This window comes from Passer montanus, unplaced genomic scaffold, assembly GCF_014805655.1.
Source record: "Passer montanus isolate IOZ18808 unplaced genomic scaffold, ASM1480565v1 scaffold45, whole genome shotgun sequence".
In the NCBI taxonomy this organism is placed as follows: domain Eukaryota; kingdom Metazoa; phylum Chordata; class Aves; order Passeriformes; family Passeridae; genus Passer; species Passer montanus.
The window spans coordinates 5,089,173-5,108,097 of NW_024369373.1; the positions used below are offsets into that span (position 1 = coordinate 5,089,173).

Here is an 18,925-nt window from a genome sequence, read left to right on the forward strand (position 1 = left end):
GCGTCCTCCCGGAGCGGGAGCGGAGCACGCGCCCTCTGCTCCAGAGCCTCTCCACTGCCCCTGTTGCTGCTTCTCCTGTCCCTGGCCTCACGTATTGCAGGGCTGCTTCAAAGAAGCAGGTGGAATGACACGCTATCATTCCACCTGGGACAAACGGCATGGCTCCTGGCTGGCTGGTGCTGGGGCCAGAGGTGACAAGGACTACAGCTGCTCCCACAATCAGACATTTCCCCAGATCTCAGCAATGTGTCCTGAGTCAGATCAGAGCATCCTCAAAAAACAAGCACAACAGTCACCAATGATGCACTCAAAACCACCCCAAAGATTCAGCAGGACATTCAGGAAGGAGAAAGCCTGACTGTTTTTTAAGTGCTTGATCCACTTCCTGGCATCAGCCATGAACAGTGTGGCCACTATCAATGAGTGTTAAGAGGCCCCGATGTGCCCATCTTATGTGAGGTTATCCAGGAGTCCTAAGAAGGCCAAAAAGGTAAGTACATACAAAGACATCCAAGCAGCAATGAGTTTCAAAGCTGAACTGGACTTGCTACAGAACATTTCCTTCCAATTTGAGCCAGACACACCTCCTACAATCCCACTCAGTGTCAAAAATCTCTGTTTACAACTCAAAAGAGGTCTCGGTGAACTCAAGCTTTCCTCCTGCAGAAGCCAGCCCTGCTCAAACTTTCCACATCTTTCTACTATTTTTTATTTCACTTCAGCCTGTATACTATTAGCACACGGATACATCCAGTTGAATACAATTTCTTCTTCTGACCACCTGGTGCCTCAACTGCCTTGAGCTGTCTACCAGGAGCAGTCTTTATCATTTCCTGCTCAAGTCTCATTAACTACCCTGAAAGAATGGAGTGGGAAATAGTCATGTTCAAAAGGCAAAGACAGATCACCCTCTATCTGTGTGTGCACCCAGAATGAAAAATCAAGAGGCAAAGGCTTGTCCCAGTGTCCCCCAGGCAGGCAGGATGACACAGTACCTCTGGGTGCACAAGCATAAAATCCCCAGTACTGCCAAGATCCTCTGGCTGAACATTTTCACAGTGCTGCCTCCATACGTGCCTGAGCTGGATGAAAACCACTGGCACAACTATGTGCTACCAGCTCCAAAGAGAGCTGTTCTCCACTCCAACTATTTGGGACCCAAATTGGAAGTTTTACACTGTCAGCAGACAAAATCTCTGGAATTTCTGTCCCCTGCCCCAAACCAAGACCTAAAAAAACTCAAGGGACAGTTTCAGGGAACATGGTCTGAAAGGCAGCCTAAGAAGTCACAGCCTAAGAAGCCTCTTTTCTACTAGGCCTGTCACCAAAATAAAATGTTTATCAAGAGAAGATACTAAAACCCACTTGGCAAAAGCAGCATGCTCTCCTAACTCCTTGTGGTTCACTGTGTCTTGTTTTAACCTGCCTGTAGAGTCATTAGAGTTTAGTTATTAGAGTTAGTCATTAGAGTAAGTTAGAGTTTCTAATACCCTGATAGTGACTCCCACTTTAGACCAGTCAAAGCTGGTAACACTTTCTCTGCTTCAGCAATACACCCCTGGTGTGCTGAGTGCAGACCCAGAGGAGCCCCCTCCATCAGTGGTGCAGCAGAACCACAACAAAACCCAACACTTGACCTCTTTTCACCAAAGACTTTACAAGAGAGTGTAGACATTCCATATGGAAAAACAACTTTCTTCTTCACCTTTTGCCTTCCTCTAGGCAGCACTGCAGACAATGGCATTAAAGCAAATCTTGTGGGTAAAAAGGAAAAGAAGAGATTAAGAGTAAAGACAACTTGAGGAAGGAACATTCTGTGCTGAACAGAAACAATATATTCAAAAAGAGATTATGCAGTAGCAAGAGACAGGTATCTGCACAGAATCATGTTTTGCTGTAGAGAACTCATCAAAATCAGAATGACAGAAGCAGAACAAGATCAAAGTTAAATCAAGTTGAGGGCAGAACATCAGTTTTAAAAAGTGATTCCAACAGCTGGTAAGAACCAGCCTGATTACACAAGGACTGAGGTTTTCTGCAAAACTCGAGGTGGATGTAGACACTGGATAAAGATCAACAGGACTGAAGTTAAGAGGAACTGGATTTCCATGACCATCCATAGCCTTCTTACCAAGTCAGGCAGTGTGTAACCAAGGCAGGCCTGGCCTGAGACCATTCAGCTCATGCTTGCACTGGCTTTTAAAGTGAGACTCTGAGGCAACAGCAAAATTTTAAAGTCTGCAAGATACTGCTGTGCTGCCCAAACTATTAAAGAGATATGACAGAAGCATTAGTGATTAATTCCATGGAGACATTTTCATAAAGCTGTAACACAGCAAAGGAAAAGCAATCGGGAAGGACCACCCACCTAATATTGCCAAGCTCAAACAGCACTGATGTCTTGACAGAAAATTCAAGATGGACAAAGAGGTGTTTTAAGAGTTAAGTTTGAGAGAACAGAAGAGATTGCTCCATACAGCTAAGATGATGGATTAGAAATTGCTTCATCCATTGCAAACACTGCTGCAAAATAGGAGCTTAGTAATGTTTTGCTCCATATTTCCTCCAATTTGGGTCCAAACATGAAAACTCTAGAAATTTTACTGACAAGCTTATAAGTAAAAACTATTTCCTAGAAAACAGGAAAGGCTTAGGAGACAGCTTTAACACACTGACACAGAAAATAATAGAAAGGAGCCACTGGGTTAGAAAGTGAGATAGCAGTAGCACCCAGACACAGAAAGGAGTGAACACAAAGGCAGGTGCCAGAGAGACAGGTGTTTATTCAATATTTGCAAATGCAGGAGATACCACAGATAGCTGAAAATTTAAAATTTTTCCATTAACCACAAAGATCTTTCTACATCAGCCTGCATCATTCAAAAACTTGTAGCTGGTAAGCAGGATAACAGACAAGTGCCAAAAATGCATGATTAAATATCACTTGTGATGAGCCCAGGCTCACTGTACCAGAGGTGATATATTAACTATCCCACTCGAAAATAGAGTATCATCTCCTTCTCAGAAATGCAAGTTAAAGTCACATTCTACCAAACCAGAAACTCACTTTTGTCCATGAAGCATCTCCTTGGTGGTTAGAGGAGACCACTGGCTGTGTAGTTTGCAAGCTAAACTAGAGCTTAGAGGAACATAGACTAAGGAAAGGAAAAAAGTCAATTTTACTTCCATGTTTCAGATGCAAGCTAGGACAACTAGTATCCCTCTGCCACTAACAATTCCATTTTGTTACTGAACAAAACAAGAGCAGCACACTGGGAAGCAGAGGGTTGTACAAAACCTCTGGGAGAAGATACCTCGAGACTGCTGGGCTATTTCAAGTTTTTCACATCAGCTGAAGCTGCTGTGGAAGACTCATGTGTTCCCACCAACTGACAGAGATGTGCTGAGGCTGCTGCAGCCCTGTCTTTCCCTGCTGTGCATTCCAGGTCCTGCCTTCCCCTAGTGCTGGCATTTGCTGAATCCCACTGAGCTGTCCAAGAAAAACAAACCAGTCAAAGGTTAACCCCAAAAGGGAAAAGCTGTTCAATTTCTGGGCAGCTCAACTCCCTGAACCAGTTTGTGTGGGGCCAGAGACCCTGGGGTGGGACAGGAGAATATCAGCCCTGATGAAGGCTATCAACCTCAGTGGCTCAGAACTAGCAGGCCCCTCCTGTAATGCACATGGATGGCATGCCTATGCTTTGCAGCAGGACCACAGTTTTAAAAAAACAAGAACATTTAACACAAGGGACAAAGATAAATGGTACCTCTAAGAGACTGAATCAGTACTGCAATGGAAGGCAGCCAAGCAGCTGTACCAATGGAGCACATGCTCCCTGGGAACAGAAGCCTTTAATAACAGTGACACAATGCTGGCTGCTTTGAGACCTCCAGATACAATCACACTCATTTCATTCAAGAAGCTGCATAAAACACAGCAGGCACAGGGCTGAGAGCAGAAAGCTGGTCTGAGAGCTCTCAAGTCTGGAAGAACACCAGCATTTCAAATGCTGTTCATGACCACCTGGTACTCACGTGATAAAGTCCAGAAAACTTGCCAGGGGCTCATAGGCGTGGTTCCTCATGTGACGGAACTCCACCACCATCTTCTCCTTCAGCTTGTCATCAATGACGGACACGGTGAGCGGGGAGGCTTCATTGGCCAGGAAGTTCCCATAGTCTGTGCTCTGCAGGTGCAGCTTCAAGTCTGAAAAAGAAAGAAAAATTCCACTCTAGAGGGTTTTGGGTTGGGTTTGGGTTTTTTTTTTCAGCACAGCCAAGAAAGCTGCTGCTCAGCACTTCTCTAGGCACTCTTCTCTGAAAGATCACCTAGACAAATCCCATGTATTAGGTCATACACTTGTATTTGTTCTCAGTTTCATCATGGACAGCCCCAATGCAGGAAAAGATCAGTGTTTCACTGTATCAGCCTTGCCCCATCTTAAAGACAAATCTGTGACACCATCTGTGTAACTGAGCACACACACTGGTGCCAGCTGTTCACTCTGCTAGGTCAAGGTGGAAGCTTACTGATTTTCTAGGAGGTACTTGCTAGAAATCCAGGAGGAGAAAAAAAAACAAATAACTTAAGCACTCTGTCTAGCCAAAAGGGCTCCAGGTGCAGGCTCCCCTAAAAAAATCACAACCAAGAACCTAACTGCATGCAGAGCAAGTCTCCCCAGATAATAGTGATGTGCAGAGAATTATAAAGCTTACAAAACCAAAAAGCTGGAAACAGCAACTTAGAAATTATAATCCATCTTGGTGTTACATTATCAAAGCAGCCCAGCTAATTGTGCTGGTAAATAAAAAAAAAAAAAACAGGCATTAATAGGTAGAGAGGGGCTAGTGAAGATGAAGGCCATTTAAATACACCTCACAGGGTAGGCAAACCCTGTCCAGCATTAAAGAACATGCTCAGAACTCTTCCCTTTCTCCAGTTTCAAGCAGAGGAAACCTTTGTTTCCTCTGTTACCCCTGCTTGCAGGTCAGGTGCCCAACCAAGCTGCAGTCCTGGCCAACAAGCAACCACAACATGCTGAGTTCTGTCAAGATAAAAGCACTGTTTGAGCCAAAAGCATTTAAGCATCTCTGTGGAAAAACTGAATCCAGAACTAAGGAACGTCATACAATCCTACTCCTCACAGCTCTACTAGCTGCATTGGTACACAATGTTCATCTCCCTTCAGCTTCACCTCAGAGGGCCAGTTAGGCAAGCATCCTCCCAGGGATTCAAGACCTTTATGGGGTAAGGAGAGGAGCTGGAAGAGCTGAGTCAAACCAGATGTGAACACACCATCCAGAGAAAACAAAAGCCCTGGTTTTTCTGAAGCAGCATTACTGAGGCTGTCTTTCACTTCACTTTACATTCTAGCACAAGCATCCACAGCACCAAAGTCAGAGCAAGCACTCAGTCTAGTTTGAGGAGTTTGACCTATTGACATTACACTCAGCCATGAGCACAAGCTGGAGAGCTCCTCCTCAGGCCCCAGCCAGAGCTTGTACAGCAAGACACTGTTCTCAGCCCAAGGGATCAGGGGTCAAACGGCTTCCAAGCCAACTGACTCTTCTGGGTACTCCCAAGGAGCTCTAGCAAAGATGGTTTTGACCCAGCACTCTGTAGTTACAAAGATGTTCCCACTGCTCAGTGTTACAGAAAACAGATGGAGTTTTTAGGGAAGGGAAATAAAGGCTAGAGACCTATATACCACTCAGTTTGTCAGGTGCTCAAGGCCAGGTTGGATGGGGCTTCGATCAATCTGGTCTAGTGGAAGGTGTCCCTGCCCATGGAAGGAGGTTTGGAACAAGATGGTCTTTAACCCAAACCATTCAATAATTCTATGAATCCTGGATGTAGCAAAGAGAGCTCCCCATCCAACTACCCACGTCAAGGCTGAAGCAAAGCAGAGCTCTAACCTAGATCTCTGTTCCCCAGGGTAATCTGCAGCTGAACAGCTGTGGTTTGTTCTACCAAATCATGATCAGCTTATGTTCACACTTGCAAGAGACCAGGTATTGCCTGAGTAACTCAGTCGAGTCTGCAGCATGAACCTTGCCACAGAGTCAAACACCAGACCATGCCAGAACCTGGAATGTCCCTCACCTCCATGCAGCCTGCACAGGATTATTATTGATAGCAATCACTTCCTAAAGTCTTCAAAAAGCCCAGCTCACGGGCAGCACCCTGTGTGCAAAGGGTTCTGAGCCATCTGTTCTGCAATTGCTTGATTTCTGAAAGTGAAGATAGATGGGAAATCTACCTGAACTACATCTTACTGAGTTTTTGTCCCACTTTTTAAAGCTCTTGAATGATGAACTTTGGAGTCTGAGTGGAAAATAAGTTTCTGACAGATCAGGACTTCAATAGTTTGCTTTTAGCAGAAACTGGAGAAAACATGGAACAAAATTGATCAATTAATATGTTCAATGAATATGAGAGAAAAGGTCCTGGTAAGAATATTATACCCATAAGCTTAGATTGCAAGGGAAGGCACAGGGAACTGCAATAGTTGCATTCATATACCTCCCACTTGCAGTTCCCTGTAGTTAGTAGGTAGCTGTGCAGAGCTCTAATGGAAGCTAAGTCTGCCCAAAAAGGCATGTGATGTTGTTTTGCAACATACAGGACTTTGGAGAGGAAGCAGCTATTGCATATCCCAGATCTGCCTTCAGTAGGGAAGCTGCCAAAGCTTATTTCCTCAAATCCAACATCATTGGTTTGTTTTGTTGTCATCACAACCTGAAACTCCACTTTGAGGTTGCAAGAGGCTGCTTTGCTGTCATGTCACTTGATGCTACAGACTTGGTGACACAAAAATAAGTTTGCTTGATTTCCAGGAAGTCAGAGCTGTACTGCATCTAGACCAGAGGCACACAGGCTGCACATTGTGCCTTGCAGGCCCTCCAACAGCTCTGAGCAAGCTCCCATGAGCTGCTTGGCCGGAACATTTTGCCCTGCTCCATGAAAGGGTTGTGCCCCCAACTCCACAGCACAAGAGCCAGCACATTATGTTGCAACTGGAATAAGGGCCATGTTTATATAACTCTTGGAATTCATTTTTACAAGGAAGGCCAGCCACAAACTGCAGAACTAAACTTTTCTGAATCTTTTAGCATCCAAGCAGACAAAACGGAACATATTTTGCAAAAATTGGACCGGATTTATGAACCCTGACTCAGTGCATCCCACGGTGTATCAGTGCTTTACACTAGCCTGTCCTCCTCCAGCTGCTGGGCTAGTCACCAAGCTTCAGCCAAGAGGGTTCAGGAGCTTTTAATAGGACTATTCACATGTCAAGCTTCTCAGATGAGAGCAAACTAATCCCGTGGTTTCACAAATCTGCTGCCAGAAGAGCTGTCCCAGTAGCACGGTGACTAATAAATGGACACACTGCTGAGCAAGCCCCAAGCTCTCCAAAAGCTCAGGTTCCTAACACAAGCTTGGACTGAGCTGGAGTTGGCCTCTGGCAGCAAGAGCAGCACCGTGGCAGGGGCAGCTGCCAGAGATCCCACACGCTGCATGTCGATAAGACACTGGCTGCAAGGATTTGCAGTGCCTCTTCCCCAGCTGCTGCTGAAAGGAAGGGAGACCTGCGCCTAGAGCCCAGCCCCTCCACACAGCCTCAACCCAGTGACTGATTTTAAGAGATCCATTTGCCTGTTCTGGCATTTTTCCAAGAGGTTCACACACTTTATGTAACAGACTGAGCCAGCATTTGGCAAGGGAGCACTTGAATGACCACAAAACTTTTGTTCTCTCCTCCCCCACAAAACCTAGGAAATTATGGCCAGGTCACTGCTCCCAGAAAGTTGTCTCGTGCAAGAACACAATCATTTGTCAGAATGACAATCTTTTTCAGCTGGGTAGGGTAGTGCTTGGGATTACCATGATATGTACTTACAGCCACCTATCAACTCTCAGATCACACCCTCTGGTTTTCATGCAGCTGCCTGTACACAAACCACAAACACAACCAGAGCTTAATCAACACACTGCTGTGCCAACACCTTGACATTTCAGATGACATCTTCACAAGAGACCTGATATCCACACTAATGCAACTATTCTCTCCTGCAAGTTTGCTTTGACGTAACAAGGAACCAAGCCATTAGTCAGTCAGACATCTGTCAGTCAAATCCCTTCCTGTAAGCCCTGCTCAGACAGAGTGATCCATGGCCCCATCAGCTCAGACTTCCAAGCCTTCCTTCTTTCCTGCTGTAACTGCATTGCAGAGCTCTGAATCAAGTTAAGGGCTCAAGCACTTCCAGGCAAGGACTGATCTGTCTTCTCATGCACAGGCACAGAAGCAGCTTCCACAACTTCTGAGCTGAACTGATGTTTTCACAAAAATTATCTGCTGTAACCCCAACATCTTCCTCCACAACACCTGGGGCCATCACCGCCTATATAAAAAATTAAAATATCATTTGCCATGTCCCAGGCTGGGGGCAATAAAGCAGCCGAGGGATTTACACAGCAGTCTGCAGATGAGCTACATCGCCCACGTCTCCCTTCAGGAGACTGCAGTCATTACCATTTGCCTTGTTGCTGTTTGTTTGGTCTGTTTATAGCCACCTCAGACACTCCTGAAGCTGATTCTCTGAAATCTCGTTCAAGAAAGAACTCAGAGACCCTTTGTTCCCTGCAGAATTTAAGACCTTTCCTGTGCCTGCACACACAGCAGTGACGTGCTACCTCTTCTTCTCTGTTGTCAGGCAGCAAATTCATCTGAGCCACAGTTAGACACAGAGAAACATCATCTTTGGCTCTTTGCTCCATCAGTATCTCACCTCTGACTTTTCACCAGTTTGAGATGCCCTCAGCACCAAAGAGCAGCCTGTGTTTCTAGCCCACCCCTTCCTGGGACTGAACTCACTCCACTCAGAGCTTCAAACCCAGCACAGCCAGGTCATGCTCCATGAAGAGCCCCTCAAGTAGGCAGCCCCTTCCTAAACTGTCCAAAAGGCAAGGTAACCCCTCCCATTCTGCCTGCATCCCCAGTAAGCATTTTTCCCCCTCCAAAACAGACTGTTCTAAGTCACTCTGCAACCTCAGAAGCCCAGTGCAGGACATCAGCCCAGCACCTAGTGCTGGGGTTAAGGGAGAGGCAACAAATCACTGAGAAACTAAAACAAACAGGGCAGAAAACAGTCTCATGCTGCAGGAGCCGACAGCTGAGGAAAAACAAGATGAAAGCACCGACCGGCTGCCGAGCAGCAATACCTGCCAGGAAACCCAGACAGCAGCAGCATCTGACAAGGGGCAGCACCCAAACAAGGGCTCAAGCTGCACCAGTAATGAGAAGCTGACCTCAGCTGCTGCTTGAAGTTTAGCTAGGAGAAGCTATGAAGCAGGTCTCTGCCTGGTAAAGGAGGCCAGAACAAACAGCAAAGAGCCTCTGCTGAACCCTGCAGGAAGCCAGTGACCACAGTGTTTGTTTGCCACCATGAAAGTGCCATCATTCTTCCAATAAATGATGTTTTCCTGAAGCTTGATTTAACGGGAGAGTTGATGAAACAGCCACAGCCAGTGGTTACACCCATAAAGGATGCAGGACAAAGCAGCAAAATTAGCAGGACAGCATTTTGGACACTGTTCTGCTGCTACACAAGAAGTCAGCATTTGGATGACAGGAATGGTCTGTACTTTCCTCAGATCCCACCTTGCCTGTAGACTCTGCCTCCTTTGGCAGGAGAAAGCTCTTGGGCCCAGGGCTCAGCCCTGCTGCACAGTCCCAACACACAGGGGTCAGCTTTTCACACAGGGCTCCAAGATGTCAGGAGAGTGACAAATCATCATTGTGTGAATGACAATGAAAGGTCTCCAGCACATTAAGGCCTGGCTTCTACAGCCCCAAGTTCAGACTGAACCACTCTCAGAGCTCAGGATGGATCTAAGCATGGCCACACCTCGGGACCATCAAGTGGCCTCTCCCTGCTTGGTAGTGCAGTAAAGGAGCTGCACAGGAAAGGATCTTTGTTGATCCCCCTTCTCACAGGGGAATATAATGAGCTCCACCAAAAGCACTGTTGAAGTCAGTCTGGAGCTCTGCAACACCCCCACAAAAGACAGGACACACTGACCATGTGGTTCTGCTGAAAGAAAAGCCCAGCTTCAGCCTTCTTGGGGCCTAAATTCCAGGCCCACAGTGATAAAACGAAAAAGAGATGATAGCACAGCCTCCCTGCTCTTCTCTCATGAAAGGAGATGTGCTGAACACCTCAAAGCAAAGGCAGCCTGCAGGGGAGAAAAAAGATCCTTGGGACAATGAAAACAAAAGCACACAGTGCACGCAGCCTGGACAGACAAACTCCATGGACAGATCCCATTCCTCCAAGTGCACACCACTGCTTACCAGGCATCCCAGTTCCCAGCTGTGCCAACTGCAGGGACAGAGGCACAAGCACCCACAGAGTGGTGGTGCTGAGACCAACAGTCTCCAGAAGGCCTCTCCCAAAAGAGGCCCAGAAGCCTGAGCCAACTCCCTGCCACTCCTCAACCTCATCACCCAGCTAGAAGGTGACACATCCTGCTGCTGGGTTTCGCCCACCAATCACCTCTACAACACTGGCAAGTCAGAAAGAAAGCAGTTCTCTTCAATATTGCTGTGGAAGCAAGAAGAACTAGCAGTAATACAAGGCTCATGAACACTGACCTAGAAGTAAAGACACTCCTGGTTCAAGATGCTTTTGTGCCCTTCTTGGGCTCTGCCTGCTTTTTGCAGAAGAGAGCTTTGCAGACCAACAGTAAAGCCAGTTGGTAACTTACATTCCAGTCCCAGACTGAACTCTGCTGCTTAAAAGCATCACCACTGCTCAACTGCATCAACAGCTCGTCATTCTCCTGACAGAACATCAGACCCCTGACAGGCCACCACAGCTTGAAGAGCTGTAGAGGACCCAGCAATCTTGTGACAGTAGAAATCTGGGTGACTCCTAAGTTTGGCTGCCCCAGACAGATTCCACTCAGGCACAGATCCATGCTCACTGCACTAGAGCAGGGGAAAGCAGCTCCAGGTCCTTCACTGACACCTTGTGTCAGAAGCAGGAACTGGAGACAACAGCGACCACCAGGCAGGTTCCAAACGCTCCCAGCTCACGGGTACTGCACAGGGCTGAGGAACAAGCAGAGCACCAGGACTTTTGGAGCTGAAAGAAGGGATTAAACGTGTTATTGCTAAAGGGTTTAAAAGAAAGCTAAACCAAACCAGCTCTCACACACACCCTCAGTCCATGGTTTTCTGCAGTTCTTATGGCCAGCCCAGGAGCCTGCCTGACCACAGACAGCCCATTTGGCTCCCTGCTTCTGACTCAACAATGGAGAGTGGGGTCAGATTACCTTGTGATCAGACCAGCAGGGACACCAGGGGATCATGCAGAAAAGCAGGATTTCCTCCCTCCCAGCAGCACTAAACTGCCAGCCTAAGTCCTGAAACAGACAAGTCAATCCCTTTATGCTTCCAGAGTGATCTGGGCACACCAGAGGGAGCAGCATTTCAGACCTGGAAGCACAACGTCCTCCCAGCAGCCAGACACCCAATTCCCAGAGCCAGACCCAGAACAGCCTTGGTCCTTCAGGCCTTCTCTGTGGCCAAGGCAAGCACTTGCTCCAGGACTGGGACTAACTGCAGAGCCAGACATGTGAGAGGCAGCAGCAAGGACTAAACAGAGAATAGAGAAGAATGTGTCAGTAATTTATGCCCCAGTACTTATTTTGACTGCTAATACATCAGCCACTGCCTGGATTTAGGGCAGAAGAACATCTGGGAGGGAAAGAAACAGGTTAAAAGTTAGTGGAGCACAGAAAACAAATACTGAAATGAGAAAATCAGCACTAAAAGGACAGAGGAAAGAAACTGTTTGACCAGAGACCTACGTAAGTAACAAAGAACAATGCTCCTTTGAAGAAAAATCCCTCTCCAAAAGGGCACAGTGAGTGAAGTGAAGGAGTAACAAGATGGGCAGTGAATTTGGAAGAGCCTTCAGGTTCTGAATGAAGCGTGACCAAGAGCAGCTGCCACCACCAGAGCTGCTGGGGACAGAACAGCACCAATGCCATGACACACACACGTGACCAAGAGCAGCTGCCACCACCAGAGCTGCTGGGGACAGAACAGCAGGGGGGAACTCCAACGTGACTCATTCCAAACGCAGCCAGCACCACTCCAAGGCAGAACTAGGCTCAGGCAGCTTGCTTCAGAAACTGAGAGAAAAGAGAAGCTCCAAGCACAGAAAGACTCCAAAGGGGAAGTTATCTGCAGGAAAGGTGAAAAAGTCACAGATCAGGGCATGCTGAGACTTGTGACTAGCAGGAGAGCAGAAGTCACTGCCACTGTTCTTTCAGGCTCCACAGCAGGACTGACAGTGACTGCTGCAAGCAAAGAGCTGCAAAAAAAGAAAAGTGGAAAGAGAGAGTCTGTCCTAAATAAAAACATACTGGGGATTTTTAAGCTAGAGACTGGGGCACAACACAGCACTCTGTTCCCATTCTGTTGTTAACCTACATCCAGAGTTCAGCTGGCCAGGGATTCCTCTGAAGTGCCAATGCCAATTAACCACTCAGCAACGATTGTCTAGATAAAACTGATGCTTAACTAATTTTTAGAAGAAAAAATGATCCAATAATTACAGCTCCACCGATGAAAACAACCAACATCTCTGGATATGTGTGTTTCTAGTTTATTTCAAGACAGGCCTAGTTTTAATCTTTGTGATTTGTGGTCCAGGCTCTGTACATCAAAGAGTGAAAAGTGCTAAGCAGGTCACTGATCAGAGGAACAGTTTAGCACTAGTTAAGACAATGAGTGATCACAGAATTGCAGAATAGTTTGGGTTGGAAGGGACCTTCAAAGGCCATGTACTCTTGCAATGAGCAGGGATATCTTCAGCTAGACCAGTTTGTTTAGAGCTCCATCCAACCTGGCCTTGAATGTTTCCAATAAGGGGGCACCCACCACCTCTCTGCACAACCTGTGCCAGTGTTTCACCACCCTCACAATTAAAAAAATAAATCCTCACAGTTCTGCAAGTTTGTACACATTGATCCAGAAAAGAAGATGATGGCTAGAAATCAGAATTAGCCTTGAAAGACATTGCCAAATCAGAGGCAACAGATAATTCACTGGTGAATTTACTGTTGAATTTACTCATCTGTGCAGTAGATTTCTTTTCCACTCGTGATCTTTCAATAACAGCAGGTTCTTTCCTAGTGACCTGATCTCCTTAAACACTAACAATGGATATCAGAGATCTTAGATTATACCAATAGCCTCATTCCAGGCCTTAAAAGGCTTCCTGCCCTTTAGGGAGCAAAGGCACAAACACGTCTCACCAGCAACGCCTGTCAAAACCCACCGGGCTCCCAAACCCCGCAGCTACAGCTACACGGGCGCCTCAAGAAGGCAGCGGGAGCCCAAGTTCGCTCACAGCACGGCACCAGCTGCTGCCACCGCACCCCGGGCCGGCCGGGAAACGGAGTCAGCTGAGGGGCCAGGCGGGACACCGACTGCGCCCCAGCCACGGGGCAAAGCGGCAACAGCGCCTCCTAAACGCCGCTACCGGCTCTTTTCCCCGCAGCCCCCCACCACCTGCCCTCAGCCCACAGCCCGCACGTTCCCCTCAGGATGGCGGGGAGCGGGGGGGCCGCTCCCGCTCGCCTCGGGCCTCCGCCGCTACTCACCCTCCAGGCTCTCACACTGCACCAGGTTCACGTAGTCGCCCTGCCGGAGCACCCCCGCTTTAAAGCCGCGCACCAGCCCCTCCAGGTAGCCGTTATCCACGTTGAAATAGAGCTCCGGGAAGCACGACATGGCGGCGGCGGGCGGGCGGCAGCGCGAGCGCCCGCCGCCTCACGTGACCCGCGCCGGGTCACGTGGCCGCGCCGTTCCCGGCAGCCAGCGCGGGCGTGAGGCGATGGCGGCCGCCATGAGCGCTACGGGCGCAAGGAGCGTAACACGTAAAGTTCACCGTGCCGCCTGCTGCTGAGACAGCGCTCCTGCCAGTCAGGAAATACCTAGCTAGTTAAAGGGCTTCGCCAGGAGCCGCTCTGTGAAAAAATGAAGTAGTTTTGTTTGATGTGAAGGTGTTGTAAAATGTGGGGTATGTCAGGGTTATATGAAGGCAAGATGTAAGACCTCTGTGTACTTTTAAACGTAATCAGGAAGAAAGGAGGACTAATCAATGGGACAGGCAGCAGCCAGCACCCCTCAATCATGAATATCCCAGAACTTTAAGGATGTAGTAAGTCAAGATGGTGATGTATGTCTACATGTATGTTGTCAACCTGGTGAAATACTCGAGGTCCATGTATCCTAGAGCCGAGCTGTCTTCATTGGAACACTAACAATCACACCTGCAGGGTCAAAAAGACCGGCTGAGGTGAAGATCCTTCCCCTGAGCATGAGCAGAAGTTATCTGGAGTTACGTGATTTCTATGGAAATTCCTAACCAATCTTGACAGAGGGGCTGTGCTCAGGAAGTCACTAACCCCGAACTTCTCTGTGTAAATAATGGCACAGAAAGCTGTGCTGGGTCTGTGGAGTAGCACCCAGGCTGGGGCAGCTCTGAGACAAACCATCGGTGTCCCTTTGGAGTGTGCCATTGTGGCTCGGTGCACGCCGAGGAACGAGCCCGACTCTGTGGGGAGCAGCAGCATTGCCACAACATCCCCTGGGGCGCCCCTGCTGCTGAAACAGGATCCAGGAGAGGCACGCCCGGGGTGTCAGCTGTGTGACACTGCCCAGGCCACCCTCACCTTGCTGCCACCCCCTGAGAGCCCGGGACGTGCCACACCGATGCCGCTGGCAGAGGCTTTTGCACAGGGCTGTTTTATTGGAGCTGCAGGGGAGGGGGCACGCGCGGGGGCAGCAGCCGGCAGCCCCGCGGGCGCTAGTTCTTGCCGCAGGGGAAGGTGGTGCTGATCTTCCTGCAGTAGCAGAAGGCGTTGAAGAAGCGGCAGTAGCAGGTGGCGCAGGGGTCGCAGCAGGGCACCTGGTGGCCCAGGCAGGACTCCAGGAGCCGCACGCAGCGGCGCGGGGAGCGCTCCTCGCGGCCCTCGGCTTGCAGCTCTGTGGAGGATGCCTGCAGGGAGACAGCAGGAGCAGGAGGGGGAGAGCTGCTCCTGGGCTGCTGTGCCAGCAGTGAAGAACTGTGGGGCAGAGCCAAGAGTGGCTCCTGGAGCTTGGCATTGCTCCTGTCGTGTTCAGCCCTGGGCTCTGTTTTCTGTGGGCAATCACTGCTGAGCACTGTGTGCTCTGCAGGCATTGCTGCCTCATCCACGGTGTCTCAAGGCCTTGCTGCACACGTTTATTTTGAAGTACAACTTGAACTTTAGCAAACAGTGCTGTGCCTTCTGCCCGAACAGAGGCTCCAGGGGCTGAGCCAGGCAACACAGGGCACTGCCCAGCAAGCTCCTGCTCTGCAGAGGCTTCCTGGGCTGCACTTGAGCTTAATTAAATGGATTAGAGCAGCACAGGCTTGACCCCTCTCCTTTGAGTGCTGGAGCCCCTTGCAGGCCTGAGCAGCCTCAGCTCATCCCAGTTCCTCAGGTGATGGACAGATAGCCCCATCCCAGGCAGCACCAGCTCCAAACCCCCCAGCCCCAGGAACACAGAAGGCTGCTGTGGCCTGAGGCTGCCACGCTCTTAGGGGTGTCTGTAAGCTCAGGGAGCCATACCTGTGGTTCCAGCAGGCTGCCTCTCTGCACAAGGTCACCATCAGCTTCTTGGACCCCCAGGGCCATCTGCTCAAACCCCAGCCTTGGGAGAGCTCCTGCAGGATACAGAGAAACTGGACCAGGAGGCTGCTGGAGGGTCAGCTCTGGTTCTTCTCCCTTTGCTCGTGTGTCCCCTCCAGAAAAAAAAAGACCCCACTCCCTGTGGGCTGCCAAGCTGCTGTCACTAACCAGGGCCAGGAGAAGTTGTGCTGCTTTAAGGGGATCCCCTGTCTGTGTGTGTGGCATCCCCAGTTTGAAGAATCGTGTTTCCAGGGCTGTTGGGGTCCACTCTGGCTAGCTGCAGACCCTTGCCCACACGATACTTCATAGACAAAGGTAAAAGATTGAGAAGTGCTCTCCTCCACACAGGAAACATTGTCCTTTATTCCAAAACACACATCAGATGGTGGACAAACCCATGGGAGAAAAGAGAGCTTTCCCTGGCAGCAGGGAGCTTTTATACCCCGGGATGGGGACAGAGGGAGAGGTCCACAGCCACGGGGACACCAGTGAGGAGTGTGAGGGGAGGGGTAACCCAGGGGAGAGACCACCAGGGGGTACCGGGACAGGTGAGGGGAAGGCCGTGTGATGGGGAAAAGGGGTAACAAACCCCATGGTGTAACATAAGCTACACAGTGCAATACAAAACTATTCTGTGCAAATTCCCAGTCACCCAGTGCCAGAGAACAACTAAACTGGTGCACCACCACACCGGTTCATTTGGGGCCCTGGGTTTTGCAGCGAGCAGCCGGAGGGGTCAGTGACGAGCAGGACTCACCTGCCGGCCCCGCAGGCGCCTCCTTGCCCTTGCGCTGCAGCCCGGCCGGGCGCGCTCTGTCCGCCCGCTCCAGCCCGCCGCTCGCCCTCTGCAGCTGCCCGCAGCTGAGGTCAGCACTCCTGAGATCCAGGGCGGCCTGGATCCCCTGCAGCAGCCCACAGCACAGCAGCAGCACGTTCAGCATGGTCCTGGGGGGAAACCTGTGCAGAGGGGGCTGGCCAGCATCAGCCCGCCTGCTGGCAGCCTGGCCTGTCCCCTCCACTGCCATCGCCCCCTGCCACCCCGAGAAGTGCCGTGTCAGCGAGGGGCAGCTTCTGGGGACAGCCACCACTCCCAGCTGTTTGTTCCCTTGGACTTGAGAGCCTTTTTTTGGGCCCACAAACACCTGGGAGCAGGAGCCCCCAAAGCTCTGTCATGTGCTGTGGGGCGTTCCACATAGGCACAGTCATGATCTCTCCACAGAAAGGGGAGACCAACAGAGGATGGACTGAGATTGGATCTTTTTTGTGTCAGTTCAGGTTCTTCTGCCCCACACACAGCAGCCACCAGACCATTGAGGTGCACAGTGTGTGGCCAAAACATCTGACACAGCTCCTGCCAGGCTCTGAGCCTGGAGGTGCCACTAGAATCTGAGTGCTGGGCAGGGAGATGGACCACAGCACACACAGCTGGGAGACAGGAGAAGCTGCAGGGCCAGGCTGTCGGCTTTGGGGGCCTGAAGGCTCTAAAAAGTAGGTGATCTCTTAGGGAGCAAAAGGAAAGCAAAAGGAGGTGGTATCCACCAAGTGTCAGCCAAATCCTTGGAAAGCCTGTGCCTGCTGCTTGGGCAGCCTTGAGGTTCCAAACCTGGCCCCAGCAGCCCAGTGCTGGCCACTCCTCATCTCCCCATCCCACAAAACCACCCCGCTCTTTGCTGGGAGAGACCCCTCTGCACTGAGGGGAGCCCCACAGCCATGGGCATCGCATCCCACATGCTCCCAAGCCCCTTCCCCTGGTAAGCACTGACCTCTCCCAGCAGAGAGGGGATTGCTCTCTGCTGCTCCGCTGAGCTCGCTGGAAGCGCCGCTACCGCCCTCTGCCTCAGTGTCCTCCTCCCCACATGTTTACTGGGATTTATATCAGCTTTTTCTTAATTAAGTGCTGTGGCCACATGACTTCGCTAACTACCAGGTAGGTGGGAGTCTCTGGAAAACGGGCTTTGTCTGGATGGAGAGGCAGCCAGTGGGTGATGCATGGGAGGGGGGACTCCTGCTTGGTGCCTTGCACAGCTGCAGGAAGGAACAGCTCCCTGTTAGCTCCCCCCAAACTCCCAGGTTTTTTGGAAGTGAGCCCCACTGTCCTTGCAGCCCACTTCCCTTTCCAGCCCACTTCCCTTTCCAGCACCAAGCCTGAGGAGACGTCTCCTAGTTCCCAAATACAGAAATAACAGAGCTACAATCTCCTCACGAAAACCATGCCAAGCCTGACTGGTTTTCAAAGGGAATGTTTCCTATCTTGGTCTCCCAGCAAGCATCCACTCATAGTGCAAAGCCTCCAGAAAGTCCTCCAGCTCCTGACCACAAACCATCTGCAGATTCTCCAGGCTTCCACCTGTGCTAACTGCATCTCTTACTCATGTCTTATTTGGAAAACCTGCATCTCCCCAGAGCCAGGCTCCTTTGGGGAACACTTGTGGCCTTGAGTGGCTTCAGCCAGGAATTGAGGGAATAAGACACAACAGGAAGGGTTCAGCAGGCTCTGACATCCCCAGCAGGGAAGGCTGGCAGCCCAGGCTCTGCCCCCTCCAGGCTGTTCCTAGACCAGGAGGATCCCCCAGGCCTCCCAGCACATCCTCAGCAGAGCGTGAGCCCCTGCTCCAGGCTGCAGCACCACCCCTGGGGCTCTTTGCAGGCTTCCTCTGCTCCTATATCCCCTGTCCTGGCATGTTCTGTTCCTCGCTGCATTTGAGGGGCAGGCTGAGCAGGCACAGGACCAGCGAGGAGCTCATCTGCCGTGTGTCATTCTCCAGCTGTGTGTGGCTGCTGTAAACACTCAGCACCCATCTGTGTCCCCCAAAGCACAACACCCAGTGAGGATCCCCTGCCACGGCACCTGGATGCCTGCTGCACCCCACATGCCTGCACAGAGTCATCTCGGGTGAGGGGCAGGTTTGGCAGCCCCTTCCCTTCCCGAGGCCCCGGTGGGTGCCGAGTGTCCCATCCACTGCTCCTCCGTTCCTCAGCCCTGGGCAGCCGGGTGCGCGGTCCCGGCGCGGTGCCCGCTGACAGCAGCCCCCGCTCGGAGCCCCCGGCACGGCTCATTAGGGGCTGTTCGCAGCACTTCTGGGAAGGCATTAGCGGGAACGAGGGCGGCCGCGCTGAGAGCTTTTTAATCTGCAGCAGCAACATCTGCTTTGTGCGCATCCCGATGGCCAGTAACGAGCTAAATGAGGCGGC

At 50.5% G+C, this 18,925-nt stretch overlaps 2 protein-coding genes across 3 annotated transcripts in view; both read right to left on the reverse strand.

The window, feature by feature from the left end:
- Positions 1-13,854, reverse strand: part of ATP6V0D1 (ATPase H+ transporting V0 subunit d1) — a 34,339-nt gene extending 20,485 nt beyond the window's left edge. The window contains exons 1-2 of the mRNA XM_039721129.1: positions 13,679-13,854; positions 4,036-4,207 (exon numbers count right to left, since the gene is read on the reverse strand). Coding sequence (XP_039577063.1) covers positions 4,036-4,207; positions 13,679-13,808 — 302 coding nt within the window. The 5' untranslated portion in view covers positions 13,809-13,854. The remainder of the gene's footprint in view (positions 1-4,035; positions 4,208-13,678) is intronic.
- A 120-nt stretch (positions 13,855-13,974) lies between these two features.
- Positions 13,975-18,527, reverse strand: LOC120507944 (agouti related neuropeptide). Of its 2 annotated transcripts, XM_039721131.1 has the most exons (4): positions 17,497-18,527; positions 16,491-16,690; positions 15,674-15,768; positions 13,975-15,078 (listed from the first exon to the last, which is right to left on the reverse strand). In XM_039721131.1, exons 2-4 carry the CDS (start codon positions 16,672-16,674, stop codon positions 14,887-14,889), a joined length of 471 nt encoding a protein of 156 aa, XP_039577065.1. In that variant the 5' UTR covers positions 16,675-16,690; positions 17,497-18,527; the 3' UTR covers positions 13,975-14,886. The 2 variants fall into 2 exon arrangements, with proteins under 2 accessions (XP_039577065.1, XP_039577064.1); XM_039721130.1 differs by having other exon boundaries at positions 16,491-18,527.
- Positions 18,528-18,925: the final 398 nt, after the last annotated feature.